This window comes from Myotis nattereri (assembly GCF_964212035.1).
Source record: "Myotis nattereri genome assembly, chromosome: 3".
Taxonomy (NCBI): Eukaryota; Metazoa; Chordata; class Mammalia; order Chiroptera; family Vespertilionidae; genus Myotis; species Myotis nattereri.
The window spans coordinates 44,358,240-44,379,844 of NC_138077.1; the positions used below are offsets into that span (position 1 = coordinate 44,358,240).

General features: G+C 44.8%; 1 protein-coding gene across 1 annotated transcript in view; it reads right to left on the reverse strand.

Moving 5' to 3' along the window:
- Positions 1-21,605, reverse strand: part of DGKG (diacylglycerol kinase gamma) — a 192,332-nt gene that overhangs the window by 48,675 nt on the left and 122,052 nt on the right. Inside the window, exon 21 of the mRNA XM_081087246.1 lies at positions 4,977-5,067. Coding sequence (XP_080943372.1) covers positions 4,977-5,067 — 91 coding nt within the window. The remainder of the gene's footprint in view (positions 1-4,976; positions 5,068-21,605) is intronic.

A 21,605-nucleotide genomic window follows, 5' to 3' on the forward strand; every position in this document is an offset into this window, starting at 1 on the left:
CAAATTATTTTTGAGCAGCTTCCAAACTGGGACTCACTTTTCCCCATGCAGAGGTTCGTGTTACTGGAGCTGGCTTGCCTTCCCTTGTGAACATTGTTTTAGAGTAGATGAAATATCAAGGAATTTTGGAAGTTCTTATTTTTAGCCAGTAAAATGAAAAATTTCCACAGCATGTAAAATAAGTGCTCGAGTCGAAGCCTGCCTAGTTTGCTCCACCTAACTATGATCACATCAAAAACTTTTGCAAGGCTATTCTGGGCCCGGGGTGCGGAGATGACTCACTGAGTTTCTCCCTCGCCCCATCCCCCACCTGTTTATTCAGGTGAAATCAGATTAAAGTGAGCATCAAGGGCAGCTTTGGGAGGGAAGAGAAGCCAGAGACTCTGAGAGACCCGGAGGGATGGCCCTAGACAGAGGTGATGAGAGTCACGAGGGTGACATGCTGGCTTCTTAATTAGGGTCAGCCACAATGTACTGAGCACTCACTTCCCAGGAACAGACGAGTTTTCACAGGCCTTCCTGTGTGTTCCTGTGAAGGAGCATTTAGGGTGAGCATTTGGAATATTTTTTATGCTCTCTCTCTTTTTGGTTAATCTTCGCCCAAGGATATTTTTTTTTCATTGATTTTTAGAAAGAGTGGAAGGGAGGGAGGGAGGGACAGAGAGAGAGGTGCAGGGTGGGGTGGGGTGGGGTTACTGATAAGTGCCTCCCACACGAGCCCTGAACTGGGGCAGGGATCAAACCTGCATTCAGGTACCTGCTTTTGACCAGGAATCGAACCTGCAACCCTTTTGGTATGAGGGACAGTGCTCTAACCGCTGAGCCATCAGTCAGGACTGTGCTCTCTTTTTGACAAATGTAAAAATCTCACACCTAGTTTTATGTTATCTGAAATGTTAAATGAAAATATGTGAATAAAAGCAGATCAGATATGCCCCACACCTAGTTGAGAATGTCTGCTCCAGACTAAAGTGCCAGGACTGCCCCCAAGGTCCCTGGTTTTGGTCAAATCTGTATTTGAAGCCTGACCTGACCACTCATGGGCTGTGGACTTCAGGTGGGCTTCTTGCCTTCTCTCAGCTTCTATCCCCTTCTTTGAAAAGGTGATTTTGTCACCTGCCACTTGAGGCTGCTTTGCAGATTCTGTGAGGCACTTAGCACCATTGCCAGTTACTTAAAAAACAACAACCCTGAAAACTGGGGTAACTCCCGTCTTGTGTGACTAGGCCAGGCCCCTTTCACTGTGCCAGCCCTGGCCTAGTGTGTGCATGTGAGCAATAGATATCAAGTCACCTTCTCTCCCCCTTGTCCTGGATGATCTAGCTCACACGACTCATCCAATCTGCTTAGCACTCATTAAGTGAGTACTATATTCCCTCTTATGTCCACTGGGCTGTAAGCTTCACTTCAGAGAAGACCAAATCTCTTAGTCTTTCTCAACAAGCCACTGGCCCCAGAGGTTGAATTCTGTGTGAGAGGCTTTTAATGGAGACCCTCCCTCCATAATCTCATTTTAGCTCCGTTTCATCATCCAATTTTTAAAATCAGTGACACACACACACACACAGAATCTAAATAGACTTTCCTATCTGTTCCCCTCTACCCTTTACCTTCTTTCCCTTTCTCAAGTTGCTGAACCTCTCAGCCTCAGTTCCTCACCCATAAAGTGAGGACATTAATATTTGCCCTGCATGTTCTGTGGGTCCAAATGAGATGCTACGTAGGAAAACCTTTTGTAAACTTGGAGGCAGTTTTCCTCTCTGACTCCCATCTACCATCCGGCCTGAACTGTTCCTTTCTCAAATGAGCAGGAGGACTATGTCTTCTGTTCGGAAAGTACTTCTGAGCAGCCCTCCCAGCTGCCTCAGCGGAGAGGGAACCAAATGGCCCCACACTCAATAAAGGCAGAAGAAACTGCATCAGTGCTAAGAGTTCACTGAGTCTTTAGCGCTAGTGAGATAGAACTCTGTTTACGGCTTCTAAGCTACACCCATTCCAGGAGATCTAGAATCTTCTCTCTTACCAGGCTTTAGCAATGAAATCTTGGTCAAGTTACTCAATGTATCCGAGACTCAGTTTCTTCATTGAAACAATGTGGTAGTCCTTGCTTCATTGGGTTATTGTGTCAAACGAGGACACACGATGATAGGCAGTCAAAGCATGTGACTTTTTAAAAAAATTTTATTTCCCTCTGTTTACCCTTCAAAACCTCTGTGCCTCCTCTTGTTTTTCCATGAAATGGGGATAATAATGCCTGGCCTGTGTAGCTCATCAGGTTGTTGTGTGACTATGGAATAAAGGCTACGGTGGGGCTTTGAAATGGTGACGTGTGGTATAAATACCTGCCTGGGTTTATTCTTGGGGTGGCTGGCCTTGAACGGATGGGTGTGTTGGTCCTCACAGGCCTGAGCTGATGTGTGCAGTGGCCACATGTAGAAGGTCACTTAACATAGCTTCCCCTCCTGCTCTTCCTGAGGGCCCTGTGCTCTCACAGCTACCTGTGGAGCTGGGCAGCCTCCTCACACCTGTCACTCACTTGCCTTGCTCTCCTGTCTCTCTGTCTCTCTGTCCCCAGCTCACATGGCACAGGACCATCCATGCACTGCTCTCTAGATGCAAAAATGGTGCCTGTCCCAAACTTGCTGACTGTCAGGAGCTACTGTCACATGACACCCCGCCCCTTAGCCTCATGAATAAATACTAAAAGGACTCATTATGAGGAGATAAGGAAAACAGGAAGTGCCCCTAAAAGCCACCCTCCTCCCCACCAGAGGCCACCAGCATCTTCAGCACCCAGGCTACCAGCCTGCTGTGCACTTGAGGAAGAGCACTTGCATTTTGGATCCAGAGGGGACCTTAGGCAAAGCTGGCTTGGAGGCGAGGGTAGGAGTCCTGGGATTTGGGAGGGCAGGCCACAGAGGCAGGGGGACAGAGCAGCTCTATTCTGGGTTTAGTTTCAAGACCAGCTGCAGGGAGAACAAGCAGTCGCTGTGCGCCTGCAGCTGGCAGTGGTGAGGCCAGGACTGTCCCTCACTTAGGGTATATTTAAAGAGTGCCCACTACATGGTCCTGCCAACAGGAAAAATGCACACTCTCTGGTAGCCATGCTCAGCACTCCTCCTTCGCTTCACCCTCCAGGCAATGGATTTGTGTGTCATCAGAGGATGGCTGGCTCCTCCGCCTCTCCAGGTGTTGGGTGGTACCACCTGGGGACACAACCTGGGCTCCCAGGTCTCTGCCCTCTAACTTGAGCTGCCAAAAGTTCAGGGGATGAGCTGGATTGGCTCCTCCCACCCTGTGGTTGGTAACCCAGCAACCAACGGGAGAGACAGACAGATGAGTCAAATGCAAGCCCAGAATCTCTGGCTTTGTGTTCTGTTTGTGAACACTGCCTGTGAATGCAGACTCCCTTCCGGCAGGGAGTGGTGGGGCTTTCCCACACTGCTTCAGGCCAACTGCTCCTCCGTATAAGAATGCCCAGGCCCCACTTGCCAGCGAATGCAGACTTAGGGACAAAGCTGGTGGGCCAGGGGGAGCCCCTCCTGGCTGAACTCTCTGGCTTTGCCATTCACAAGTGAAAACAACACCACGGGCCTGAATCCCACAGGAAGGTGGAGTTGGTGGCTAAGAACCATGGGCCAGGTAACCAATGGGCCTGGGGTCCTGCAGAACAGAGACCGAACTGGTGTGCATAGAAGTTTGGACTTTTAGGTGGCCAGAGACAGAGCAGGGAGAGGAGTTCACCAGAGCAATCCAGCAGAAGTGGGGTGAGTGGGTGGGAGTGGGCAGCTTATCAACCCGGGAAGGGAAGCCGACAGGCAAACTTTCTGAGGCAGGCAGGCTGCTACAAGTGCCGGAAGAGTCAGTAAATCACGAGTGCACCAACAGGATCAGCTACATAATTTGAAGGGCCCAGTTCAAAATGAAAATGCAGGGCCCTTTGTTAAGATTATCAAGAATTTCAAGATGGTGACAGAAGAGCATTCAATGAAGGGCCCTTCTGAGCGACCACACAGGTTGCATACCTACAAAGCCAACAATGAGGACCTATAAGTCAGCTCCTTGAAGCAGCTATGAAAGCTGAGGCGAGTGAGCTGGGGGATGTCCGGTCACCTCTGGCCTTACTTCCTCTTACCCCTGCTGCCCTGTGGTCCCCAGTTCCCAGGCTTTTACTGGGCTTAGGACATTGCCCCTACCAGCCGTGGGCAAACTACGGCCCGCGGCCCACTCCGGCCCGTTTGAAATGAATAAAACTATTGAAAAAAAAGACCGTACCCTTTTATGTAATGATGTTTACTTTGAATTTATATTAGTTCACACAAACACTCCATCCATGCTTTTGTTCCAGCCCTCCGGTCCAGTTTAAGAACCCATTGTGGCCCTCGAGTCAAAAAGTTTGTCCACCCCTGGCCCCTACCCTAGCAGCAGCTCTTCTCCCTGTGCTGCAACTAAGTCTTCACCTCTCTGAAAAGGGGGAATTGCAAGGCCACAGTGGGAAGAGGGCCGAGGGCAGAAATAGACTGTGGCCCTGGGTCCTTCGGGCCATTAGACCTCAGAACCCCAAGGATCCCTGGACAGGCCAAGAAAGGCTGGTGCAGCAATTAGAGCAGGGGTCCTCAAACTACGGCCCGCGGGCCACAAGCAAATACAAATATTGTATTTGTTCCTGTTTTGTTTTTTTACTTCAAAATAAGATATGTGCAGTGTGCATAGGAATTTGTTCATAGTTGTTGTTTTTTTAAACTATAGTCCGGCCCTCCAACGGTCTGAGGGACAGTGAACTGGCCCCTGTTTAAAAAGTTTGAGGACCCCTGAATTAGAGCCTCCTCTGAGCGAGGCTGCAGAGGATGGAGGTACAACATATGGACTACACTCTGGGTCACCAATTAAGGACCCGTGGGGACATGTGCTGAAGGTGTGACAGTCCAGGAGCAGAACCAAGGTCCAGGAAGCTTTGCTCCCATTTGGGGTCTTACCTCCAACTCTATGTGGTCATGGAGTTTCTTGCAGGTGGCTGCGAAGGTCTCCGAGGTGCCAAATTCAAAGTACCACAGCTTGTTCTTCATCCTGGACCATGAAGCAGAGACATGGCTCAATATTCTGTATCTGAAATGGTCATGTAAAACAGCTACACAATTGGGGCTGGGAGGCCCAAGTCCCCAGCATTCCCCAAGCTTCTGTTTTCAGAACTTGTTAATCAGATGATTAGGACTGGAATTTATTATTATTATTATTTTATTTTTTTCCTTTTCCTTTTTCTTTAATTTTTTTATTGATTAAGTTATTACATATGTGTCCTCATCCCCACATTACCCCCCACCTCCCCCACTCATGCCCTCACCCCACTGTTGTCTGTGTCCATTGGTTAGGCCTATATGCTAGCATGTAAGTCCTTTGGTTGATCTCTCCCCCTTACCCCCACCCTCCCCTATCTTCCCTCTGAGGTTTGATGGTCTGATTGATGCGTCTCTGTTTCTGGATCTGTTTTTTGTTCATCAGTTTATGTTGTTCATTATATTCCACAAATGAGTGAGATCATGTGATATTCATCTTTCTCTGACTGGCTTATTTCACTTAGCATGCTCTCCAGTTCCATCCATGCTGTTGCAAATGGTAAGAATGCCTTCTTTTTTACTGCCACATAGTATTCCATTGTGTAGATGTTGGGATTTATTTTTTATATTTATTTATTTTTACCAAATGTTCTTGCTACAAACTTAGAGAAAAAACTTTTTCATTTCTTAGACATCATGACTACTCTGGGTGAATTGCCAAGTAATCTCTGACCTTCCTGGTCAGAGCAGGAGAAAGGCCTTTTGGCCCCGGTTCCGTGAAAATCAACCAGTGGTGACAAATGACAACGGGCTCTGGTCACTGTCCTTTCTACTATTAATGCACAGAGACTTCAGGCAGAGCCCTCTCTTGGGTATAGTTGGGGTACAAAGGGAAGATATGACAGCTTTTTGAGACTTGAGGGATGTACAGTCTCAGGACAATGGAGAGGTAGCCCCACAGTAAACCAGCCAAAAAGTGCTACTTTGTCTATGCTTTGACTGAGGGAAGCAGAGTGAAGAGAATTAGACACAGATTTGCAGGCAAGGTGGAAAGAGAAGAAATAAAATAGTGAGTTGTTTTATAGAAATTGTTTTCCTCACTTATTCCTCAATTGCATTTGCTTAGGCCATGACCATCTTTCATTTAGGGGTAGACCTGGTCATATTTGATTCTACGTAAGAGCTCACTATTTTGAGTTTGATGTTTTTCAACATTTTCCTTAGGGGGAATAAGCAATGGGGTCTCCATGTAGCTGAGAGCTTTGCAAAGTCAGATGGTGTGTCCTGTCACTTGGTTGTTTTGATCAGATGGTCTCACCAGGAAGTGTTTCTGAAGGTATTCCATTCCCTCCATCCCAACTGTTGTCCCACTATCAGGAGCTGGCTAAGAGAAGGGATACCTGTCCAGGTTATATGCTGGGAGGTTTTGCTAAAGATTAAACAAAATCACATTCTTCTCGGCACAGTCTTTAGTAGAGAGGATGCTACCTTGAGTGTTGCTGATCCTTTATGCTCAGATTTGTGAACGAAGGGGAAAGGAGCATTCTTCAGAGGCAAGAAGGCTCTTATTTCTTTCCAGTATTTCTTAGGCCAAAGCAGATGATTCTTCAGTATACAGACACAAGTTTTCTCTCTGCCTTTCTCAGAGTCCACCTAGAGTTTAGATGAGACTGTGTGCTTCCATTGCTTGAAGATTTCTAAGACCTAGTTGATTGGGAACTAGTCTTTCTAACTCTTAGCTTGCAGGAAAAGAAATGATAAATCATGAGGGAAATAAGAATAAGCAAGATTTAGGGAGTTATGCCTCATGAAGAAAGTTAGAAGAACTGGGTGTGCTTTAAGTAGACCAGTGCTTCTCACCCAGTGAAATGCATCACTGGAATGCCCATGATATCAATCTCCTCAGCCTCAGGGTGGCCAGGCTGGGGTCTGGGGCAGCCAATGTCACAGCAGGCATTCCCATCTGTATGCCAAACAAATGCTTTTGTTTTCTGTGCATGTCGTGATATGAAAAGTGTTAGGAAACACTGTTCTAGATCACCAGTTCTCTGCATGCACAACATGAGAGTAAATATGAGTCAACTGGGAATTTAGTTAAAATGCAAGTTGTGATTCAATAGTTTAGGATTAGGGCCTAAGAATTCCTTGTGTTTTAACAAGCTGCTAATGTTGGTCTAGGGACCACACTTGGACTTGTGAGCACCTGGAGACTACATTTGTGATTCTGAAACATTAGAATTCATAAGAATTACCTGAGAGATGTGAATAAGATGCTGTTTCCTGGGCTCCCATGTGCAGAAATTCTATGTGATAGTTGTGGGATGGGGCCCAGGAATATACATTTTTTGTGAGTGCCCAGGTAATAAAGATCATTACCCAGGTCATCAGTTGTCATGACTTTCAGAAACATTGCTGTAAATCCCAATGAAATGACAACTAAGGAAGAAGACATTCTGATTAAACCTGAAAGAGATGATTTCTCAGGGAGAATAGAATGAGGGTCAGTGTCTTTCAATAGAAAATTATGGCAAAAGATCCAATAACAGGAAAAACACAGATTGTCATAAATGTCAAGGTTGAGCATTCTTCTCCAGCAGTGAGAGCATCTCTGTAGCCAGGAGACCTGCTTTGTGATTCCATTTTCAAATATCACTGCAGGTCTGAATCATGACTTTTGAAAGTTATTGCCAGGAGATTTAGAGTTTTAATAAAAATTTCCAGAAACCACAAGCTATTTTTGTCTAAAAGTGGCTCTTTTGAAGATCTAATAAGGTTAAGAGGTCATGGTTAGGTCAGTATTGAAGGATGACTGAAAGGATCAAACAGACTACTCATCCATTGCTGCTTAGATGCCCATTGCTGGCTGAGTGACCTTTGGCAAGTTTTTAAGCCTCAGTTTCCTCATCTGTGAAATGGAGATAGTAAAAAGATCTGCTTCAAAGTACAGTTAAGATTAGATGAGATGATTACAACATCACATAATGCTTACTGCATCATAAGCTCAACAAGAATGTTAGCTACTTTCAGCTATTATTTTAATGTCTTGCATTGGCATATTTAGATAACATAATAAGGCAAAAATGACAGATCAGGTTGGGTAGCCACATACTAGTACATTATACATTCAAATCTTTCTGGGACAGAAAGAGATGTGATTGTATTTGTCAGATCATGTATCTTGACTTTTAAGTGAAAACATATGTTCCTCACATGTCTAACCTAATAGATTTTTCCAGAGTCATAGACCACACCCTAATCCTTGGTTAATTATCTTGACTGATCACGTGATTATCCAAAGATGTTGATTGAAACTATGCTTCTGAGAAAGTGCATGTTTGGTGTGAAAAAAAGCATTTATCAATTCAAGAAACACTCATTGTGCCAGGACTAGATGGGGGTCTATTGATACTACATTGAAGAGCAAAACAAAACCCTCTATGCACCAGGCACCTGGGAAAGACAGGCCAGGAAACAGACCATAGTGTTGTGAGCTGAGCACTAAGTACTGGGAGTAGCTAAGAGGAGGTGACATCCAGTTCTTAGTGGGGTCAGAGGTAGTTAGAGAAAGGATCCTAGGCAGGCAATGCCAGGGTTAAATTCTGAAGGATGTAGAAGGGAACAGAGAAGGTGAAGGAAGAGCATTCCAGGTAGAGGAAGAAGATAAGGCAATTGCACAGGGAAAGAGGGAGCATTTCCAATAAGGCTGGAGAGGCAGACAAAAGCAAGATTATAAAGGTTGGGGATGCCATGCTTCGGGGTTTGGGCTTTTTCTTAAAGTCTTTAGTTTGTCATGGATCATCCTTAAGTGGATGTAGTGCTCAGAGTGGTGGCACTAGTGACCTTATCAGGTTTGTGCTTTTTAAAGATCACTCTGTACCAAGTGTGGAGCGTGGATTGGAAGGGGGTGGGTACAGACTGAAAGCCTGGAGAATAGTTTGGAGGTGGTATAGAAATCCAGGAGACAATTGGGAAGGGCCTGAATGAAGGTGGTGACAATAGAGTTCAGGAGAAGAGAATGGATTCACAAGCTAAAATTTAGGAGGTGGAATTCACAGCACTAGTTGGTTAAGGAGTGAGTGAGAAAGTACCAAGTAGCACACCCAACTTTTTTGTCTTATATAGCATGGTAGACAGCAGGTGCCATTCACTGAGAGAGGGGCACAGGAGATCACTTCTTCAGTGGCAGTCCTCTTTATAATAGAAAAGAAGCACTTTTTGTTTTTGGCCCATCCATCCATCCATCCATAAAATATCTATTGAACCCTACTATGAGCCAGGTACTGTGTAGGGCCTAACATCTCTGTCCTCACAGAGCTTACATACTTTTAATAGCTTCACTAAGACACTATCATTTGACCTCTAACCCACAGCAGACTAGCTGTTTGAAATCAAGAGGATGTCAATCTAACTGGATGTCACCTCCTCTTAGCTACTCCCAGTACTTAGTGCTTAGCTCACAACACTATTTATTTCTCCGGTTTTAATTCAGGCAAGTTTTAGTTAGAAGTGAATGCATTCTATTTCCATGGCTCTTTGGTTTTGCACTCTGCTGAACATTTTACATATACAATCTCTCTCAATTCTCAGAAAAACCCTATGAGATAAGTACTATTGCTACAAATAAGGAAACCAAGACTTGAGGAGGTAAGTAACTTGCCTAAGGTAGCAAAGCAAGTAAGTGCAGAGGGGTCATCCAACCCAGACTGTCGGACCCCAGCTGTGCTTTGCAGCCCTGCAACCTGATCTTAACATGCTTTTGCATATTGTGTGGTGTGGTGGTCTGTGCCCCTATTGCACTTACTAGACTGCTGTGGTTCTCTTTCACCAGGTTGTTAAATGGATGTACTTGGGGACTGGGGTGTTAGTGGTTGCATCACATCCTAGGAAATGCTGTCTGATGAAGAGTGTCAGGCCCTCCCAGCTCCAAGCACCCAGGGGCTCTAGAGGAGATGGAATCACATTTGTCACAGAAACCCTCCTGATCTTGAATTTATATAGTCTTAGAGAGCCAGGGAGACCGGAATTGACCCCTGGCAAAGCCATATGCTCCCAGTACACCCTGCACCTTTCCTTCTCTGAGAAATGGGCAGAGGCAGTGTGCCCTTGAACCAGCCCAAATACAGAGTGAAAAAGAGAAAGCTGGAGATAAACCTAAATTGCTCTTCAGGCACCTCCCACTGCAGGTTCAACACGGGCCTTTTTCAGCCACTCATTACAACAGAGTGCAGTGTGGCCTAAGGTAAAGACCCCAGAATGGAATCAAGGGTCCCTGGGTTCAAATTTGGACTCTGCCCTTTATGGGTCATGTAGCTTTGAGCAAATTTTTTTCCTTTTCTGAGCTTCTTTACCCATTAAATGGGCTAATACTTAACACAGTGTTAAAAATATTAAAAGAGACATGTAAAACCATCTAAAAATCGATCTTGGTCTACAGAAGGCCCACATACCCTCTACACAATAAATGTTCATTGATTGAATGTTACTGATGCCTTGTCAATAATCAAAGTACTCTCTTCCTAATTAAGGTCACTTTTCTGGTTACTGAGAAAAATAGCTACTAGCCTTATTTTTGAAATGATATAAATGGGGATTATTTGGTTTCCTCTGTTCTAGCCACAAAAATGGTTGACAATACCAAGGCAGGAGTTATAGGGGTAGGAAGAGAGAAGAAAAGAGACTCCTATTGGAAGAAAGGCTGATCAGGTAAGGTGGCTCCCACAACCCTGCATGACTGAGATTAGCTATTAATGGTGGGCCCTGAAGTGGAGGTAGGCTTTAGGCCAAGTGATATAAGAGAAGATTAGACAGAACTTTTCTTTGTGTATGTTGGGGTGTTGTTGCCAAGGACTTTACTGGCAGGCTTATCTGAGGCGGGTTCCCTGTGGGTTACGGGCTGCCCCCTTTCTCAGCTGCTAGAAGATTAGGAAGGAAACCAAACTCCCAGCCGACTGTCATTGCATACCAAGACACCAGGGAGCAGTAATCTGGATTATTCTACATTGTACTGTGTACACTGTCAGAGAAGATCCACATAGCAAGGGGTGCTGACAGCTTGTTTGTTGGCCTGGAAGTAGAGAAAGCCTCTTGTCAGGGAGACTTTGGCCTTTTGGTTTCGTAGTCAGCCAGGCATTTTACATATATTATCTCTTTCTATTCTCAGAAGAACCCTCTGTGTAGGTACTGTTGCTGAATATAAAGAAATTCACAGATTGAAGTGAATTCTCCTTTGCCTCATCTTCCCTTTCTTCCTTTTTCTTTACCAACTCTAGCACCAGCACCTTTCCAAAGCCTCTGGTAAAAGTCAATATGCATGAGATACCTCACAATTTGAGAGGGAATGTTGCCCCTTCCCTCCCCTGCCCCATCTGCTGGACAACCAAAGAGCCTGGATGCCAGTGTCCCTTCTTCTCTTTTGAAGATGTCTCCCAGCCACTTCCCTCTTAGCTCTTGCTGGAGGTCTGCTGCTGCTGCCTGTGGCACTGGTTTTTGTCTGTTTTATCTTCACTTGTACAAGAACATGGCATTTGGAATCTGAGAGGCGAGGGGTCATGACCAGCTTTGCCACCCACTGGCTAGTCAAGTTATTTAAGTGCTTTGAACCTTGGTTTCTTCTTCTACAAAATGGGAATATTAATCTCTGCCCAACAAAGTTGTAAAGCTCAAGTGGCAAATGCAAAGCACCAAGCAGGTGTTTAATGCATGGTAAGTGCTCACTAACTGTTCTCCCTTGTTGCTAGGAAACACAATCACTGGAGACTCATCCCCCAGCGGCTGCAGGAGTGGAAGCAGTGTGGGGGTCTATCCCAGGCAGCCAATATTTTTTTAAAGAAAATAAAACTAACAATGTTTTAATGACTTCTGGAATGCGTTTTCTGCATCTGTCTTACTGAATTTTCTTTGGCCCATCATGTCTTTCCTTCTCATAGTCACCTTTCAGCTGGAGATGACTAATCCTTAACCAGTTGTCCTGAGGCTGGTTTCCAGGTCCCAGTTTCCTAGGTTCACTGTCAGGCTCTGAATTATCCAGGTGAACTCGTCTTTGAGGTAGAACACCCTCTTCTAGGGCACTCTCAGTCACATGGAGGAGTGGGAAGCAGCAGCAGTGACACTGGGGCTTGACTGCATTTCTGGGTTTTCTTAATTTGCCTCCTTGCTTTATAAAAAATAACATCGATTGCACACTAGTTAGCTGAATCTTTTCATTTGACAGATGAGGGAAAAAAATAGACTAATTAAAAAATATTATTTTATATTTGTTAACAATTTTGGGGCTGGATTCAGTTATCCTCCTGACAGCCTAGGAATAGCCTGTGTTCAAGGATGGCCATGAGTGAAACCAAGCTAGCTGCCAGGCATTTTCACCAGCAAAGGCCACGAGCTTCTGGTGGCCCTTTTCTGATAATCTAAGAACTTTTTAGGGCAATGGGCTTTTGAAGACATCAAAACATGAAACATTTCTTTGGGCTTAGAAGGCTACAAAGAGGATACTACAGCTATTTCTAGAAAGAGGAGCCCTTGAAGAGAAGGTATTCCTCTTTGTGGTTTGGGCTTTGATAATCAGGCTCCTTGAGTGGGTCACGATGGTGTCAGTTAGGCCTTCTGTGTCAGCTAGGTGAAACGTGCTACCCACAGGATGGGCTCTGTGTTATGTGGAAATAGTAGAGACTATGCTGAGCCCACAGGCAGGAGACCCGCCATCCAGCCCCAGTTCTCATACACACTAGCCTGTGACACCACAGGAGTTGGTTGGGGCTGCCCAGCCTCAGTTCCCTCATCTACAATGGAAGACTCTGAATAGCTGACTTCTAAGGTTTCTCCAAACTTCAAACTTCCTGACATCTTGAGATAACACAATGCAGGCTAGGGAGGAAGGGCCCATGTGTTCCATAAGTGCCGCCACTAAGGAGTGTGATGCCCAACTATTTCCATAGCTGCCATTTTTAAAAGAGAAAGAAATATGTGTTTTTATGTAAGATCTCCTGATTATTAGAGTTGGCAAGTAATTCAACTTCTTAAAAGAATGCTGCATAGGCCCAAAACTACACATCCGGGGAAAATGATGCCTAGCTTACATTAATTATAAATTTTCATAAGGTTCATCTTAATTAAAAAACAAAACAAATGATCTCACTTATTACTCTAGAGGGTTTTCTGGGCTATTGGTGGTGTTATTGTTCCTACTAGTGAAGCTAGTAGACTAGAGTCTGGTTATTAAGGTAAATAATAATCTAGCAACATCAAGCAGCTATGATAATAACACAAAGGGAATGCAAAACGAATTGAATTATAATGGAATGATGACTGTTGGTAAGAATATTAAGAACACTCTATCTGTTGACATTTTACATTTTTAAAAAAATCCCAGTTGCCTTTGGAAGTTCAGTAATTGTGTTAACCAAAGTTTAGATCAAATGTTAAAAAAGAGGGGAAAAAAGCAGGTGGGCTTGGTTCTAAGGTCAGGATGTCAAGTCCCGTAAGGGGCCCATGGCCGTCACCTCACAGGTGCTGCAGAGGCCATCTGTGTCACCTCACAACCAGCTGCCCTGGCCCATCAGAAAGCTTGTCACCACATCTAATCCACCCTGCATGCTGTCCCCTGTTCTCACTGCTCATTGGAATGGGCACTTGGTGACTCTCAGGCATGGAGCTGTGGATGGAAGAATCTTTTCCAAGAGTGGGCAGTGGCCCTTTGGTACAAGGGAAAGTGAGCCCCAGCAATCAGGAAGGAGACTTTATAAATAGCTGTTTTTGTTCTCTGAGCATGTCGCTTGTGCCTGCTGGTCCTGCCAACAGATTTGTCTTGGCTCAGTGTATTTCAGCTTCACGGGGCAAGGCATCCCCTGGCTTTTTTTCATGTTGGGGACAGGACTGGTGCTCATAGCACTACGAAAAATCTATGGTGGTGAATGAAAGGGAGGACTGAAGACTGGAGATCAGAAGAGGGTGGGTAGAAACATGGGGAACAAAAAGATGGGAGAGCTCAAGAAGGGGCTAAAGAAAATAAAAAGGAACAGGAAGGAGGGAAAGACCCACCAAGCATGTATTTTATAGTATGTTATAGAATCCTCTTAATAACCTATGAAGACACTTAAGTCATTTTAATGTGTGAAAAATTACCTGTAAAATCACAGGTGACAGATCATTTGCACTTAAGTGGCCTTTGGGGTCCAGGGATTCCAAGCCAGGAAAGCACACGTTCCAAGGATTCTTTCAAAGAGTCCAGGAGTTGCAGTCAACATTTCTTAATGTGGAATAGTGTTTGTGCATTTGCTCTTTGTAAAGAATGCATAGGCTAACTAGTGGAGTAATTTTTTTTTTATGTGGAATGGAATTAACTCAATTATCTTCAGAGGCACTGACTGAATGGCAAATGGATGTTGTTGAATAATAAAAATGGGAAAGTGAGTTACTGCCTAGAACAGCTTAATGGATATCTTATTCAATATGGCTCCCATGGTGGGGGTGTTCAGGAATGAAAAAAAGTAGTGCACTCTTTGACAGTACAAGGATGTATGCAGAACTGGTACTCCATCCCAGCTTTGGATGTTGGCTCTCTTCTAAGCCATAACAGCCTTCTCATGGTACAGACTAGCAAACCGAGACCAGTCCTGATGGTGCACTGGCTGGAATTCCAACCCCAGCTCCTGTTGCTATGCCCCCGAGACATCTGAGAGAAATGGAAAAGTCAATCAGAGCCACACAGCTAGTGACCGCGAAACTGGGCAATTCTTATTCTTGCTTGTGGGCTGGCTTGGCTCACAACTACTACTCCTGCCATGGACACAGTCAGGAGATCCCAGCTCTAGGTTGGTTGGCTTTGGCTGCTCTGGACCTCTTGGCACTCTTTGCCACAGAGTCTGGGTTCTGGGCATCCCTATTGGTCTCTGGTCTCCACTCTTGCCCCAAAGTAATAAAGGGTCTAACCCACTGGCCCCACGTCCAGAGCAACCTCTCCACTCCTTCAAGGGTAAGTCTGGGCCCCAGAGAATGTCTTCTCTTTAAACAGTGACCCTTTTCTTCCACAGAAGACAGTTTGTGTTTGTTTCCAAGGACTATGGACATATTCTCCATCAGTAAGCTCTCCTGAATTCTGTCTGGCACCTGACAGTATCTCTTCCTAAGTCTGAAATCAGATCCTCCCCCAAAACGGCACCTGGGGACACACATGTGCGTGTGGCGGAACACACGCAGGCCAGAACAGGGAGCTTCTCTGTGACTCCATCCAGAGTTACTATACTTGGTCGCAGACACTGCCTCTCTGAGACCCACAGCCCAGCTTGAGAACTGCCACAGTGAAGTGAATGCCACCACATGGCCCTGCCACTTTGGGGGTGACCCTCGGGACAGACAGCTGGTGAGGCAGCTAGGGTTTTCCTCTCCTGAGGGCCCTAGTCTCTGGAGTGTTTTTCCACTTAGTATCTGTCCTTGCCAAGAGAAAAGAGCTCCCTTCCCCCATCCAAAAAAAGAAAAAAAAATCTCAGTGTTTGGCTGCTTTTAGCAACCCTTTCTTCCTTTGAAGTTTTATTCGCGGAATGAAAATCCCCTTCAGGCCGATTTGGCTGAGGCTAGAGGGCTCTGAACAAGCTTGCTCTCACAGCTCTCAGAGAACAAAGTCAAACACTGGGACCGAATGAAGCCCTGCTCCCGGAGGGGAAGGGCAGAGGCAGATGTGTGCCTCGCAGGTTCTCAGTAGCTTTCTGATTCTGAACTTTGCTCTCCCAGCATTCACACACCCTTCGGCCCAGGAAAGTGGGACAGTGAAAGCCTAGGTGAGCAAGGACAGCTGATTAGAAGGGAAGCCCTGAACGTCCAGAGAGGACAGGCCACTTTGCTGGGACTGAGCTCTTGCTGAGGAAGGCCAGTTCCAGGGCCTAATCAAATAAGTCTAGAAACTAGCAACAGTCTGGGCGAGCCGGGCAAACCCCAGAAGCAGGACTGTACCCTGACCTTACCGTTGTGGGGAGCCAATATAGGGTTAAGCCTCGGACTGACCTGTGGGCAAAGTCACAAACAATTCCCAGCTTAGAGGGCACAGTCCTCTTAGCATAATTAGGCTTGACCTTATAACACTCCCTAGATCTTATCTGGGAAGCTAATGGGTTGAGGAAGTGCAGGAAGTATAACCATGGTCAAAACAAGTGAAACTCACAAGAACAGTGTAACTTTGGTAACCACTACCTTGTTTACCTCTCACTATAAAGTAAAGGCTCAGCTTGCCTTGGGATCTCTCTCTGTGGCCTCAGCCAGGCACAGGGAAGATCCACGGAGACTAAGGAAAGCTAGAGAGTTCTGAACGCTGTCTCCGTGTAAAACATTCTTCGCCGACTCAGTCCACACCTTTGGGAACCCCTGGACCGCTGGGGCTGGACCCCAGCATACCGTAATTCCCAGGTGGGCCCCAACAGAGATAGCCGAGCTTTGCCTCCCACTCCCCTCCCTCCTGCCCCAGCTCGCCCCCAGCTGTTGAGAATCATGTATCCAGCGTTCCCTGTGTGCTGAACCTGCACTAGGTGCTTAGTACACCAAAGGTTCCCCCCATGTGGTAGGCACTATGGTGGTTATTTTGTAGATGTGTTTGAGAATGTTGTTCTTTGGCAAATGCAAGGGTAGACTGTCATGGTGTCTGAGAAGATGCAATCTGAATGAGTCTGCATCTCCTCACTTCCTTCCACAACCAGCCTTTCTGGGCCTGAGGCAGTGCCCGAGTTATAGGTCAGGTTATAAAAGTTCCTTGGATAAGTCACTTGTTGTCACTCTGAGCACATTTCCCCACAGAAACAATGTTATGTTGACGTTGATTCCTAGGCTAACCTACAAAAGCCAATTAACCCATTACATATCCAATGTCTGGTTTTGGAGACAGCTTGGTGGAATAGACAGAGCTCTGGTTAGAAGCCAGAAAGGCTTGGGTTCAAGCCACAGATCAGTCACTTACTTGCTCTGTGGCCTTGGGCAAATCATTTAGTCTCTGTTCCTTAGTTGCTTCATCTTTGAATTGGGATAGTATTACTGACCTCACAGGGATTGTTAGGAACGTTCATTGAGAAACTACAGATAGGCCACATGGCATACACTCAAATAATGGTGCAATAGAACTCCACTGCTATATGTAAAACTAGCTTTAGGGCCTCATAGGTTCGGAGTTCCAGCTCGAAATATAAGTGGCATGTCTCTCCTGCTAAATCTGGATTGGAGAATCTTTGCTTTCCTCAACTTCCTGGGGAAAACACAGGCAATTCTTCCACCCTAAAGTCCCTGGTGGCCACCCTGAAGTCTGGGCTGGAGTTCTTATGGAGTGAGGAGAAGAGGTAGGAAGGAGAGTAAAGAACATAACATAAGGATGCATTCGATTTCTTCTTTCTGCTATGGTAAAACTACAAGATGATTTGGGTACTTCCTCCTGAGTTTCCTGTGCCTTCTACACCACCCACCAGGTCAGAATTAAAAAGTTTAATTTAATCAAGTAGTTCCCTCCTTGCTTCCTCTATTTTTCAGTCATGAAATTGTTAGTGAGGCAAGTCAATAATTCATTAGATGGGAGGTGTGTGGATAAATAGCCCCTTCCCATCCCTATTTCATCTTCTTCCTCTGCCAGTTTAAAAAATCTTAAATGGGAAAGCATCCACCAGAGCCTGCCTCTGCCTGAGAAGACTAGTATACACTGCCAGCAAAATCCTTTCTGCTTCGCCCTTTTGAAAAAGCTCATCCATATGCTTTCGGCTTTGCTTCTGCTCTGACATTTGTGACTTCTTATACTGTGTGTACACTCCTAACACCCATTTCAATGACTGAGCTCATGTGCACGTGTCTCCCCCAACCTGGCGTGACATTCTGACTGTGTGCTCTACCCCACCCTCTCTCTGCTGTCTCCGGGGAGGTCACGCTTGTCTCTCCTGATGAACAGGACTCGTTCCCTTTGCTCCCTCTCTGTGCCGTTGGCAAATGTGCCCCGCTACATCTGTGACCTTCTGCTCCTCCCTTCAGTTCCTCGGGAGAACTACTTGGCATCTCTTCTGCCGGGCCTCTTATTTCTAGCTCACACCTGCTGCCCCTCCGTGGGCTGTGATTTTAGACTCTCATTTGAACATTCTACTTTATCCCCCTTAAGTCTCATTTTAAAGCTCTCCTGCTTGGTCTTCAAGTTTCTGACCACAAATATTCCTTTTGGTTTATGTGACAAGCTCGCAATGCCTTGCTAGGGGCCTGTCATTCCAGCATTGAAATCCACGGCCCAGAAGAACCGCCGTTCTCAAATCAGCTGCAGAGCTGATGTCCACCCTACATGTCTGGTTCTTCTACAAGTAGGACTCATGGCTGAGGAAGAGACTAAACCATTGCCTCTGCCCCACATCCCTTCGTTTCCTACCCAAGGCACCAGAGTCACCAAGATACTGGCCAGGATTCCTCTGGACGTGTCTCTCGGCCCACACCCACAGGCAGAAGTGAGACAGTTTATGGTTACAAGTTTTCCTGTACTCCTTTTCATCTCTAACACAGGGGTCTCTCCAGTGTGAATTCAGCAAAATAGTGGTCTCATTAGATGCTCTGGGACAGGAGGATTCTGTAGTCAAGTACATTTGGGTACTTGATCCTGTTTTTGCATGGTCTCAATAGGTTGGAATCTAGATCAAAGGCTTTACAACATCGTACAGAAAAGAAATATATTTAATTTGGAATTTCCCAGTGTACTTGATGATTGACCTCCCTGCCGTCTATCTTCCTGTGAATTTCCTTTTAACATCTCGTGGAATTTACTTTAACCAATGTTACTTAAATACACACCTGAAAGAGACTACCTGGGTAGCTACCTCCATAGGTTATTTTCAAACCTCATGATGATCTCCTTAGCTGTTCTGCTCTCCCTTCTCCAGAAGGTCCAAACCCGTCCTCCTTGGGTACAGTCTCATACTTCTATTTTTATTCCCCAAACAGGGGGTGGGCATTTCCTTTTTACTTCCATGGTAAGTCTGTTTCTTAATCAGACTCTGACTTTGCTTTATATTCTCTTTGACATTCTGAGTCCCTTTCCTTTCTGGTTTACTTCTTTTATGACACCTAGGAACCCTTCAACAGTGTGAATACACTGACTTCTTAAGTTTTCCTCAAGCCCATTCATTCTATTCTTTGGTGAGACCAGTTTACATTTGTATCACCAATAATTTGTGACCAAGTTTAAACAAGAAAAATAAATAATTGGTCCCCATCATATCACTACACTAAGGTTATAGTTCCTTAGAGGCTCACAAATCTCTTGAGGCTTAAATATGTGTTTATTTTTGTTTTGTTTTAATTTTTGTTGTTAATCCTCACCTGAGGATATTTTTTCCATTGATTTTTAGAGTGGAAGGGAGGGAGGGGGGAGAAAGAATATATATATATATATATATATATGTATATATATATATATATATATGGAGAGAGAGAGAGAGAGAGAGAGAGAGAGAGAGAGAGAGAGAGAGAGAGGTGAGAGAGAAACATCATTTGATTGCTCCTGCAGGTGCCACAACTGGGATCGAGACAGCAACCCAGGTATGTGCCCTGACCAGGAATTGAACCTGCCATCTTCTGGTGTACAGGAGTACACTCCAACCAACTGATCCATCTGGCCAGGGCCACATTTGTTTTTAAAATGGGAAGATTTTATATACACACCTGGAGCCCAGTTTCTGTTGAGAAATCAGATCTGTTCATACTTGGCTGCTTTCCAACTTGGAAATAATTGGCTGGAGCTGAGTACTGGCTGCTCCCATTATACAGGGCACATGCTCTCCACTTTGCTAGAGTCCCTACCACTCCTTAAAGACTCATATACACTTACTTCCCCCATATACATTAACTCTGGCTTCTGCTGGCATTTGGATTTGTGACCTTGCATATATACCTTTGTAGTTTCCTCCACGAATCTTCCTAGAAGTTGTCTCAAAAATGTCTTCCCCACTTCCTTCCCAATCTGATCCTTTCCATCTGAGCTGTTGGTACCTTTGGTTATGAATCCTAATATGTATTTGATTTCAAGGTCTGACCAGCTTCAGCAGGGTAGGAGCTGAAGCTGTTGTCATTTGCAAAGATTACATGCACAGCAATAAAATATCATCCCAAATCCACCTTTTCTGGGAAAAATATTTTCGGTTCTGTATTTATAAGTCAGGCACAACCTGGCTTTCTCAATTATTTAAAAATCATGGAACAGCAAGTAATGAACTTGTCCTTTAACTATTGGAGAAGCATCTTAAGCTCATGTTTACCTTTCTTTTGAAATTTCCACTTTGCAAAATTGGATGGTTATTGTGAATATTAACATGATAATATAAAGTCTTGATTATTAAAAGACATGTTATCCAGTCTTCAAATCTCTTCTTCTTTTGATGTACTGTTGTTGACTATTTCATTTTTCTTTAGTACACTCATCATCAGTTGGGTGGGAACCAGGCCATCAGCTCAAATTAGAGGGAAGCCTGTTGTGTTATCTTCGCCCAACCATGCACATGTCTGCAGAAGCCCTGGTTGTGAGCAGTCTCCACTCCTCCCCCTGTCCAGGCTCAGATACAAGGTGATGCAGAAGAGGAAAGGGAAAGCCTGATTCAGTAGAATGCTTTGTGCTGACAGCTCCAGTCAAAGTTTTACTAAGACGAACAGTTTTGAGTTTGTATTTGTCCATGATGCTCCTAACACCTCTTGTCCTATAGTCACTCAAAGCTGGAGATTACAGACACACTTTCAGCTCATTGAGTTCAAAGGCAAGGTGGGGTACTTGGCTTGATTGGCACTTTGGAATGCTCTCCAAAAAGGCCACTTTCCAGATTAAAGGAACCCTTCATTCAACAGAATAGAAAAGATATTGTTACTAGACAACGAGGAATTTCCATCTAAGGGTAAATTCAATAAACATGAATATTCAACAATTATGTAAGTCCCTGATGCTTGAACAACTTGAGGGTATAAGTACATTCTTGGAATGAGGAGAGTCCCTCTTTCATTGAAGAGCATTAGGAGATCAGGGAAATACTCTCTTAGGAAAATGTGAAGTGGCAAGACTAAAGGAAAAAAAAAAAACTAATCACTCCTACAATCTTCAAAGCAGAGATCTGATGACCACCCTGCCCCCATCCCAGAGTGGCATTTATACAAGAGATACTTATACTGGGACAGGAAAGAAACCTAAAGTCCTGGCCAGAGCTGTGGTTCTATAAGTTATTATAGCCAATAATCACTATGCATCTAACTTGGAGATTCTACAATGTACTGCTGCATGTTCTCCTCACAAATCCCTGCAGTAATCAAGAGCATCATACCAATACCTGAAACATTCGAATCCATTTATTTATCTACTCTAATTCTCATAAGCATCTTGTGAGATAGTTATAATTTCCATTTTTACACGCCAGAAAATTAAGAATCAGAGAAGTGAGTAACTTTCCCAAATGCATCAGTTAAATAAGAGCAGGGTGGGAGCTGAAACTCATTTCTGATTTTGAACACAGTGAAACCCGGGGATTAGTATCTCTTTCACACAAGAATGACACAGCCTGACAGATGGAGTTGTAAGCCATT